Genomic DNA, 12553 nt, shown 5'->3' on the forward strand with positions numbered 1-12553 from the left:
TATACATTTTAGCACACTTCTACACACAAAATGTTAAGAAAACCAATATTTACGCAACAAGATTTAAACTTTTCTAAAGAAAACATAAAATCTGAATTCCATTTCAGCAGAAAATAAATTTTTATATCTTTTTTTTAGCAAGTATAGAGCTTCTTTATTATTATTGTTGCGACTACATATTTGTTATTTGTCTATTTGTTCTTTGTTTAAGTGGTGTTTTAAATGCTATTAATTAAAATATATTTGCAAGCTACAAGACACCACTAAAATAATGATATCAAAATAATTTATTCATTTTATAAAAAACATTTTATATTTTCAACAAAAAAGCATAAGCTGCTTCTTACAAAATATACAAATTTGGTAAATGCTTAAACATTAGACATAACATTTCCGAGATGAAAAATAAGCAATTCTGCTTTTCAATGCATGGTTGCAAGCAAGGACTATTAGACATGGGCTGTATGAAACAGGAAAGCAGTGCCAGGCAGCAGCTCCTCTCTCAGGAGGGTGTAGTGCATTCATTTTTCATCAAGCTAAACACAAGCTAAGATCAAACCCAGCAGTCATCAGCTCGCTCCGTTCAGCAGCAGCAGGAGCAGGACTCTCAGCATGCGCTCGCTCTTCATCAGATCCTTCAGCAGTTCATTATTCTGTGGAGAGAACGTACCATTAAAACACCAGATAGAAACAGATTATTATTCATCTACTATGAAGTGAATTAGATTACTGCAGCATTAAAACATTTTTAGCTATTTTCTTTCATAACATTCATTACTTAAACACTCACACTGACCAGTAGATATCAACAGCACTATTTCTTCAACTAGCAACTATTTTTTCTTAACCTTTAAACTACATAGAGCCTTTGACAGTACACTTTTACCTATGTTTTTAGACACACACACACACACACACACACACACACACACACATATATATATATATATATATATATATATATATATATATATATATATATATATATATATATAATTTAGATATTTTTATTTAAACTTATTTTTTTACAAATCATTTAATATGTAAAATTACTTACTACTACTACTAATAAAACAAGAATTAAATAAAAAAGATTAATGATAAAATTATTAATATATAAGTATTTCGATAAATAGATATTTATAATAAATATATAAATATTTTAATAAAGAAATACATTTACTTTTAATGCAATTTATATTTGTGGGTAACAATTTAAATAAAGGCTACAAATAAGATTAAAATAATAAATTAAAAATATATATATATTTTTTTTAATCCTGTCAAACGTGCACAAACTGACAGTCACCACCATAAGCTACTACTAAATATTGTAGAAACACAATTTTCTGTAAAGTTGCTTTGTAACGATTTGTATTGTAAAAAGCGCTATACAAATAAACTTGAATTGAATTGAATTGAATTGAATTTAACTTTTTGAAATGTAAGTCCTGGAAAGCCCTCGGTTTTTGAGAAGATACTTGAAAAGAACTTGAAAGGGTTCTTTTTCTCGATAAAACAATCTTTTTACACAATTAACGATGCAGCGCACGTCTGATATAAATACATAAACGTTTTGCCTGGCTTTTAGCAGCGCACGACATCTCGTGATATTACTCCTTGATGTGAAAAGCGGTCTTGAGATATATATATAAATTGAGTTTGAGGTAAAACATCTCGGTTACGTATGTAACCATGGTTCCCTGAATAGGGAACGAGATGCTGCGGTGACGTCACCGGTATGGGAACACCCCTTGGTGTGACGAATGTCTGAAGCCCTATACCATCCCGCCAATCTTATTGGCCAAATAGCGCTTGGCACCACCCTTACTCATGCGTACATTCCGGTATGGAACGGCCAGTACGGCAGCATCTCGTTCCCTATTCAGGGAACCATGGTTACATACGTAACCGAGATGTTCCCCTTTCATAGGTCACATCGATGCTGCAGTGACGTCACCACTATGGGAACGCTTTAACATAACGCCTGACGTACCTGATAGCTGGGATCCAAGGAAGCATCTGCTCAAGGGGAGAGAACCCGGGAGCAAGGACCCATCCTCACATCCAGACTGTAGGACTTGATAAAAGTGCTCGGAGAGGACCATCCTGCAGCCACACAGATATCATCCATAGAAGATCCACTGAGAAAAGCTTAAGAAGAAGCCACTGCTCTCGTGGAATGAGCTCTAATTCCTAAGGGCGAAGCGAGTCCGATCACTTCATAGGCTAAAGATGTTGCTTCCACCAGCCAATGGGACATGCGTTGTTTTGTGACAGCATGGCCTTTATTCTTATGTCCAAAACAGACAAACAACTGGTCAGACTCACGCCATGGGGCTGTTCGATCAACATAAGTCTATAGCGCTCTGACAGGGCAAAGACTTAGATCCCCTGACCCCATCTCAGCAGGGGGTAAAGCCTGGCTCTGTGAAGGTGTTGTTGCGACCAAGGCCTAATTATGTCCCTAAGGTCGCTTCTAACCCCTTTCGTTGTAAATTCCATGCACGAGGGTGAGACAGAAAGAGCCTGTAAATCCCCAACTCTCTTGAGGGAGAATAAAGCCATAAGAAGAACTGTCTTCAGAGTCAGGATTTTATCCAGTATAGTTTCCAGGGGCTCAAACGGATGCCCTGATAAACCTTGTAACACAATAGATAAATCCCATGAAGGAACTCGCACAGGGCGGAAAGGCCTCAGCCGTCGTGCACTCTGTATAAAACGAGAAACCAGCGGATGACGGCCCACTGAGGCACCGTCTATATATTCATGGTTAGCTGAAATGGCTGCCACGTAAACTTTCAGAGTTGCTGGCGTCACTCCATCAGAAAAACGGTCCTGAATGAACTCAAGTACTGAAGCCACTGGGCAGTAAACTGGATCCATATTACCAGGTCCTAAACAGTTTCCACTTGAAAGCATATAAGCGTCTCGTAGAAGCCGCTCTAGAATTCAGTATAGTCTCGGTGGTTTCAACAGAAAGACCGGGACATACTAGCTCACTCCGCTTAGAGGCCACGCCCACAGTTTCCATAGATCTGGACTTGGGTGCCAAATCATTCCCTGTGCTTGTGATAGTAAATCCTGTCTGAGGGGAAGCTCCCATGGAGAGCCTGATAACAGACTGATCAGGTCCACAAACCACGGCTGTGTGTGCCACCGCAGAGCCACCAGCAGCAGCTGTTCCATTCTGTCCAGCAGTATCCTGGAAAATACCGCTGGAATTAAACGAATCGGGGGAAAAGCATACAAGCTGGTCTTGGGCCTATTGTGAGCTAATGCATCTAAGCCCAGGGGCGATGGAGAGTATAGGGAGAACCATAGCGGGCAATGCGTAGTCATGTTAGACGCAAATAAGTCCACTCTTGCTTCTCCAAAAATCTGCCATAAGAGGTTCACTGTTTGGGGGTGCAATCTCCATTCCCCTTGCTCCAGAGTCTGTCTAGATAGCAAATCTGCTCCGAAGTTCAAACGTCTGGGGACATGAACCGCTCGGATCGACAGGATTTTGTTCTGAGACCAAAAAAGAATATGTCTTTCCAGCCTGCACAGGGGGCGAGAGCGTAATCCTACCTGATGATTCAGATCCGACACAACCGCTGTGTTGTCTGATGTGAGCAGTACATGACGGCAGATCAGCAGATTGGAGAAATACTGGAGAGCTAGAAAAACTGCCAGTAATTCTAACCTGTTTATGTGCCAATTGCTTTGTGTCGCTGTCCACACTCCGTGGGCTGGGAGCCCTTGAAAGACGAAAGACGTGGCCGTCGTGACCGTCTCTCGGAAAGAGCAACTCCGGCTAGAAGAAATTCGGTTCACATCCACAGTTTTATTGACATAACACACCTCCGTGTCACTGAAATCGTCCGATGCGGAAGACAACGGGGTGAAATGTTCTGTCTTTTCATCCACCACTGAAAAGGGCGCATGGGAAGTAATCCCAGATGGATTACGGGGGATGCCGCTGCCATAAGACCTAAAAGTCTGAGGCACAAGCTCACCGTCACTGTGCGACCCGCTTTGAAGCGACGCACACATGACGCGATCGACTGAGCGTGTGGGAGAGATAGCTTTGCTCTCATCGTGCGAGAGTCCAAGTCTATTCCCAGAAAGGTTATCCATTGAGAGGGAATTAAAACACTCTTCTGGAAATTTGTGTGTAAGCCCAGGCTGTTTAAATGATTCAGCACAAGATCCCAATGAGAGTGTGCTTGAGTCTGTGATTGTGCTATCACCAGCCATTCTTCTAAGTAGTTCAAAACTCGAATGCCTTGGAGCCGCAAAAGGGCCAGAGCTGTGTCCATGCATTTTGAAAAAGTACGGGAAGCCAGAACTAAACCAAAGGGAAGAATGCGGTACTGATACACTTTGCCCTCTAAAGCGAATCTGAGGAACTTCCTGTGTCTCAACATCTTGAATTTGCTCGTCCTGAGTGCAAGATTCAAACGGCGTAAATCCAGAATGGGTCTCAACCCACCATCTTTTTTTTGTACCACAAATTGGTGGCTGTAAAACCCTGACTCCATCTGAGAGGGGTGTACTTCCTCTATAGCCCCTTTGCTCAGCAGAGTTGACATCTCCTGTCACAGAACCGCTATTTCCTTTGGTTTCACAACCGTGGGAAGAATTCCGCGGAAAGGAGGTGGGCCTTTTTGAAACTGAATGGTATATCCCTGATGAGTTGTGTGTAACAACCATTGCGAGATGTTGGGCAAGTGTTCGCACGCGGCCCAAAACAACATTAGTGATCTCAAGATTTCCGCTTCCTGCAACGGTTTCATACGCGTTAAAATGTCTGGGCACGAAAAGCTTGTGGCGTTCATGAACAGGGGAAGTGCATGCATAAAAGTCAATGCGTCTCGTTGTGTATAATCCTGAAACATGTCCACGGCAGGAATTAATCCAACAAGATGAACATCGGGCTCTGCCGCTAGCGAAAAAGTGGCGACTGTATGAGCCATCATAAATGGGACGCCTTTGCCAGACCCTTGAACCGTCCCTTAGATTCTGAAAGCTGAATTACGCAGAGGGTCTGAGGGAACGCTCGGCATAATAAATCGATCCAATGCTGCTAGAGGCGGTCTTTGTGGCGAGACAGTCAGTGTTAGAGTGTGGGGACTGCAGTGAGAGGGTTGGATGCGCAAAAGCAGTCCAACAGCACTCTCTAGTGGAGGGCACAGTCCCTGGTAAGCAGCGAGAACATCAGGAGCTGCTATTCGGGCCAGAGAATGAGAGGCATTAGCCATCGAGCTCAGGTTTAACCTCTTCCGTTGTCGCTGGTGAGCCGGTGGAAAAACCTTAGGACCTCAATCTTTACGAGGGGGTGCCATAGCTGAAGGCTCTTCCCAAGAGGCAACTCGTTGGGGGTGAAAGGAGGTTGAGCGCTATTTCCCTGGGCCTGCGAAGAATCAGCTGGCAGAAGGCGGCTGATTGCTGTTTCGCTGCTCTAATTTTTTCCACCACCGAAGTGACAGCCTCTCCGAACAAACCGTCCTTAGAAACGGAGGCTTCCATAAGAAAAGACTTGTCCTTTTCTTTGATATCGGTGAGATTAAGCCAAAAGTGGTGCTCGACCATAATCAGCACTGAGCAATGTGTTTGGTAGCATGTAGCGCCAAATCCGTTGCTCGTCGTAACTCCTTCACGGCCTCGGGTGTGATGCCCTCCCCTTCATCAAGTTCCTTTAAGAGCTCCGCTTGGTAGGCCTGAAGGACCTCCATAGAGTGGAGCGAAGCATCCACCTGGCCAGCGGCCATGCACGATTTTCCAATGAGGCTGGACGTGACTCGACACGCCTTAGAAGGAAGAAGGGGGCGAGACTTCCATGCCGCGACCAAATTAGGCGCGATATATTCGGCGAAAGTCTCTTCCACCGGAAGCATCGCTGCATAGCCATGGTTCGCCATATCAGAAATGGTGGTGAAATCCGCAGCTGCAGCGTTAGTGATACGCGCTGAGTACAGCTGTTTCCAGGACCTCGAAACTTCTTGGTGGAGGTTCGGGAAAAAAGGCAAGGGCCTTCGGGCTGCACAGGTATGACTGGTTAAGATACTGTCGTACAGCTTAGATGAAAGCTGGGCCTCGGTCCTCTCAACCTCCCAATCCAGTCCCAGTTTACCCACCGCACGAGAAACCACATCCAACAGCTCGCTGTAGGAGGGGGAAATGCGCTTCTCCTGTCCACTAGGAGGGAGAGAGCTAGCGTCTGCCGCGAAGTCCTCAGACCCGAGGCCACAGTGGATAAAATGTCGTCGTCATAACGTCTACAACCGAAGGAGATGGCGTCGCATGCCTCCGGTGTGGGCTGAAAATCCTTGTTAGAGAAGACGACTGGTTCAATAAAGCTCTTTTCCTGCACTAGGGTAAGCCTAAACATACAACGCACCTTTCATGTGAGTCTCCCTTTGTGATGAACCTGTTACACGGTTCCGCTTCTGCGAAGAGGAGTTAGCCCTGCTCGTAGAAACCGCTGAGAACGCGAGATGATTCCTAGGGCACAGATGATTCGCTTCCCTAAAGGAATGAAATCTGAGCGAAATAGCGCGCGCCACCTAGGTATAAGATGCGTGCGCATGCGTAAGGGTGGTGCCAAGAGCTATTTGGCCAATAAGATTGGTGGGATGGTTTAGGGCTTCAGACATTCGTCACCCATACCGGTGACGTCACCACAGCATCAAAGTGACCTATGAAAGGGAACTTTTGATAGAGCTTGCATTATATTGTTCGATCTTTTACTGCATGTGCTGTCTGTTTGGGTCTCATTTGGGAACGTATATAAAGTCTGACGAGTTTTGTTTTACTTAACATTCATCTGGGAAAACAGTGTGTTATCTCACTAGATTTATAACGTAGATCATTTAAACCTATATGCCAACACAGGAGAATACGTCAACATATTTCTAAATATAAGATTTGCTGTACATCGCTATTTCATAATAAAAGTTCAAATCCTCGCTCTGAGTTTGCAGGTGGGCAAATATTAAAATAACATGATTAAATATTGCTACATTGTCTGTGGGGTCTGTATAACTTTTGATACAACATGTAAACTGTGTATATTTAATACAATGAAGCATAATTCTAAGGTTAATTTTGTAAGTAAAATTGTAAGTCTATTCGCTATGGTATAAAAATGTTAATATGACAAAATAATAACCTTTAATATAGTAAATTATTTTAAAAAAATTATACTACAATTATATATAAACATACTGTAAGCTATAATGTAATATAATATATCAAAAAACAGTCTATAGTCTAATATATATATATATATATATATATATATATATATATATATATATATATATATATATATATATATATATATATATATATATATTAATAAATAGGCTATAGTAAAAACAAAAGTTTTTATATTTATTATTTATATTTCATAAAGCCAAGTGAAAATCGAAAGGCTATTCACAATAGTTTACAAAATATAGGCTACAGTCTATAGTATAAACATAGAATAAACATATAGGCCTATTATGGTCTATAGTGTAAAATATAATTTAAATGCATAATGTAAAAACAGCCTATATATAAATAAAAGCAAAAGCACAAAAAAAAGAACCTAATCTAACCTTTTTGTTTGATAAGCCGGAGTAATTTTATAAGGCCAATTTTAAGGCTATTCACTTGTCCCAGACTGTGCATAATGAAAAGCCCCAAAATATGAGCTGCAGAGCCAATCATGGGATGAAGCGTAATAACGGGGGTAAATTATGACAGCATTATGACAGCACTGAAGAACACGGCTAAGTGAGATGAAGGAAGACAGACGACTCAGCAGTCACCCCCGTAATACAGGCCTTGCTCTGGTTGGACTATACTTTGTGGATCTAATGTCTGTAGTGGTACGTTCATTATATTCCAAACAAGAATCAAGTCAGACAAAACACGTCAGGCATCCAAACACTGCTGACTCAGTCCTCATTTAAATAATCAATAAAAAACGAAAACATGTCGTATGAAACATCGCTTTTGATTTCTTAGGGTCACTTTTTTGGAAAGCTTCATGTGCTGCGGTGTCGGTGATTTCGGTGAAGTTATTGGTTAGGGTTAAATGTTATAAGTCTTGTTAATTAGTGGTTTCCTCTTGCAGGATGACATAGTATGTATAGCGAGTTCTAACAGTATGGACACACCTTCAGCGTGATGGTATATAACGCAGAAGACATGCTTCAGAGTCACCCACAGGGCTCTCCAAACGCTCAGACACACACTTCCTGCAGAGCAACATGTTCGGTAAGTCTGGACGGAAACACACAGTCGTTTTGGATCTTGTCTTAAGTTCAATTTGTCGAATGCTTATGTGAAATATTTAGTTATTTAATTATTTATATTGAATTGCTGAACTAAATATAAAACCTAAATTGTGCTTAGTAATATTTTTGTCAAAAATAAATAATTAAATAAATTATATATATATATATACTGTTTTACTGTTTTATATATTTTAAACAAGTTCAGTGGTTTAAATATTTGTGTAAAATATTCAGTTATAAATATAATAGCATATATAAACATTTATTTAAATTGAATTGCTGAACCTATATTGGGCTCTATTTATTTATTTCATAGAACTGAAGGAGTCTAAAAATAAGGGCTTAAAAAACCACAAACTTTCAGATTAAAGTATAAAGTGCTCATTCTAGACCCGGTGTAAATTTTATAATCAGCCTCAGTTGTTTAAATATTTATGTAAAGTATTTATTTGAATTTATTTGAATCTACATTGGGCTTATTGTTTTGTTAAAATAACTATTTTCCTATTTTATTTTAATTATTTATTTTGTAGAAGAATCAGTCTAAAAGTGAACTTTAGAGTCTAAGACTAAGAACTTTAAACACACACACACACAGATACACACACACACACACACACACACACACACACATACATACACACACACATACACACACACACACACAGACCAAACTTTAAAGTTATTTAAAGTGATAAAGTCAACATTTTTTAATATTATGAACAAGTTTGGTTATTTAAATATTTGTTACATATTTATTTAAATTGAATTGCTGAAACAAAAATGTTTTTTAATAAATTTAATTTAATTTATTTAAGAGAAGTGAAGCAGTATAACACTCAAACTTTCAGGTTATCCAGAGTGTTAAAACAAATAACCACAAGTTACCTAAACATAAATTGTGCTTGTTATTTTTATATCTATTTGTAAAATCAGCCTAAGAAAAAAAAAACTTTCAAAGTTTTGTATTTCTTTCCAGCCCTTTCCAACTATTTTTGTTAATGTTACTTTATTTATTTAGTGCTCAATATTTGTATTTATATATTTGTTCACTTTTTTTTTTTTTTTAAGTGTATCATTCTTAGAATAAGAAAAAAAAAAAATACTCTCAGGTTATCCAAAGTGATATAGAAAATAATCATATTTTTGTTTTAGACCTGTGTAAATATTATTAACAGATTCAGAAATATTGTTATTAAAAATAACTAAATGTTTAGTTATTTTTGTTCATTTAATTTAATTATTTACGCAAAATATTTCGTTTCCTTTAAACTTGGAAAGGAACCTAAATTGTGCTCACTTTTCTCATTTGTTTGTCTGTCAACCTAAAAACGTTTTTCAGTGATGAAGCGAATGTTTGTTGAAATGTCATGTGTGTTGTGTACAGACACGTGTCAGGCACACTGGGTGGCGCTGTTTACTCTCCTGATGTGGGCACCTCTGCAGGGGGCAGCAGATTCAGAAGAGGAAGCCCCCTCTGACTGGGCATTGTGGAAAAGGCTTCATCAAATATCCTACGATGAGGAGGTCCGTTAGAATCATCTGGGTGTCTTAAAGGGACAGTTCACCTTAAAATAAAAAATCGATTTTACTTTTCTTTTCTTTTTTTACTCATATTCTTAATAAGTGGAACACAACAGGAAACATTTAGGGGAAAAAACACTAAAAAAAGAACATTTCAAAACTAAAAGTTGCCACTTACCACTTTTTATAGTGCAAAAAAGAGAGTAAAATAGTAGTTTTGGGTTCAGTTGTTCCTTTAAAAATAAAAAGGTTTGAAACACTGTTGAGACATTTGATCCAGTATAAACATGTAGTTTAAGTCTGTTTATGGTTGTGGATTATATGTTTTATGTATGTTATGCACTGCGTTTGACTTTATTTTAAAGTTTGACTTTGTTACTGTAGAGTGACGACTTTGAGAGACAAAACATCTGGGAGACCAATATGCGAATGATTGAGAAAAACAACAATGACTTCCACTTCGGATTGTCGTCGTTTAGCATGGGAATGAACAAATACGGCGACCTCGTAAGTGAAACGATTGAAAATGTCAGAAACTGCTGTTATTGTCTTTGTTCAAAGGGATAGTTCACCCAAAAATGTACATTTTGTTAGTAATTACTCACCCTCATGTCGATTCAAACACAAATGAGGATATTTCTGATGAAATCTGAGAGCTCTCTGACCCTCGATAGACAGCGACGTGACGTCCTTACAACATTTCTGCGTCTGGGAACATTTCAGTTGTGTTGCTGTCTATGCAGTTTCAGAGAGCTCAGATTAAAAAAAAAAGGGGGTGAGTAATTCATGACAGAATTAAACATTTTGGGGATACTATCCCTTTAAAGGTGGATTTGCACTGACACCTAGTGGTGTGGATGTAACATCCTGCAAAAAAAAACTTTCTGATCGATTTTGTGTCATCTAAGATAATGTTTTATCTAATTTTTCTCATCTTCAGACCAAGATGGAGTACAAACGATTGCTGGGTGCCACAATTAATGGGCCGATAAACAGGAAAGGAAAGGTCACATCGGCTCAGACGCTGCGTGTCAAAGCTAACAGACTGGGATTGACCAGTGTGGATTATCGAGCACAAGGATATGTGACTGAAGTCAAAGATCAGGTGGATTTCTCTTTTAATTGATCAATGATGGGTGTATTTATATCCACACATATAGGCCTTCTGTTGAAAATGGATAGACTGTATATTAGAAGCTAAAATTATTGATTTGTTGTGTTTTTTTCAGGGTTACTGTGGGTCTTGCTGGGCCTTTAGCACTACAGGTGCTATTGAAGGGCAGATGTTCAAGAAGACGGGGCGGCTGATGTCCCTCAGCGAGCAGCAGCTGGTGGACTGTTCCAGGTCGTATGGCACGTACGGCTGCAGTGGAGCCTGGATGGCGAACGCCTATGATTACGTGATCCGTAAAGGGCTGGAGAGCTCTGACTCTTACCCCTATACTTCAGCGGTAAGTCATCTTACAGAGTCCGTTCGGAGGAGTTTGGGTGGGATTCGGTCAGTCTGAATGAGTGTTTTTGGGATCTGGTTTCATCAGGACGCTCAGCCCTGTTTCTACGACAGAAGTTCAGTTGTGGCCAGGGTCAGTGATTACAGATTCATCCCGGCCGGAGATGAACAGGCACTGGCTGACGCCGTGGCAAGCATCGGTCCTATCACCGTCGCCATAGATGCCGATCATCCAAGCTTCCTCTTCTACAGCTCGGGTAAGATTTCCACTTCCTCAGATTCAGTTTACAACAAGAAAGACAGGAAGACCAAATATATGTAGTTGATAGAGAATGCACGTTATTAATGCATATTATAATTATACATATTTTAGTAAAATAATAATTTAATAGTAATTTATATTTACTAATAATTGTAATAGACTATTATTTTAATATTTACTTGAATGATAAATTATATGAATTGTTTCCCCAGGAATCTACAAGGAATCTAACTGTAACCCTAATAACCTCAACCATGCTGTGCTTGTGGTTGGTTATGGCTCAGAGGGGGGCAAAGATTTCTGGATAATCAAAAACAGGTAAGAGAACGCCCATCATTTATGTTTATGAGTACATTTACACCCAATATACACTGAAAGAAAAACCACACAATGAACTACAACTTCTCCTGTAGACAACTTCAGCACCTTTTCAGAAAAGTATTGTACTGTGGTGGCATCATGATACAGTGTAAATGATACTTCATTAAATACCATGCTTTTACCAGAGTTTATGTCCCAAAAACATTATTCGATCATTCCATTCTGATGGTCTGACCCTCTCTTTTTTCAGTTGGGGAACAGGATGGGGTGAAGGAGGCTACATGCGAATGATCCGCAATGGCAAAAACACTTGTGGGATCGCCAGCTATGCTCTTTATCCAATTGTGTGAGAAGAACAAGAGTATTTATTTCCAAATAAAGACTTGTGAAGTCTGAAGTTTGTGTCAGAATCAGTTCATTTAGTCCGTGGGTTCGGAAAAGAATAACTATTACACTATGGAGCTACTTTAGTCCTGCAATAGAAAATTAGTGTTTGCATTTTTGCCGTCCCTTTTAAGGCATGCTTTATCAGATTCTTTTTTTTCCCCCATTGCCTCTCCCACTGTGCAAACTTGCATGCGTTTTTTCACTGCATACCCAGGTGTTTTTGAGACTAAAGGACTTTTGTTCTCACAATAGGATATTAATGGAGGAAAGGTCATGTGCTCAAATGTTGTGTCTCCTTAAGTGTGTTGCTGTCAAAGACAGGTTCGGTGCAATTGT

At 39.7% G+C, this 12553-nt stretch overlaps 1 protein-coding gene across 1 annotated transcript; it reads left to right on the forward strand.

Moving 5' to 3' along the window:
- The first annotated feature begins 8246 nt into the window (after positions 1–8246).
- Positions 8247–12251, forward strand: LOC113040547 (cathepsin L1-like). The gene is made up of 8 exons (XM_026198857.1): positions 8247–8253; positions 9661–9800; positions 10182–10304; positions 10738–10902; positions 11027–11248; positions 11336–11504; positions 11722–11827; positions 12081–12251. The coding sequence occupies exons 1-8, from the start codon at positions 8247–8249 to the stop codon at positions 12178–12180; spliced, it is 1032 nt and encodes a 343-aa protein (XP_026054642.1). The 3' UTR covers positions 12181–12251.
- Positions 12252–12553: the final 302 nt, after the last annotated feature.

This window comes from Carassius auratus, chromosome 22, assembly GCF_003368295.1.
Source record: "Carassius auratus strain Wakin chromosome 22, ASM336829v1, whole genome shotgun sequence".
Classification (NCBI taxonomy): domain Eukaryota; kingdom Metazoa; phylum Chordata; class Actinopteri; order Cypriniformes; family Cyprinidae; genus Carassius; species Carassius auratus.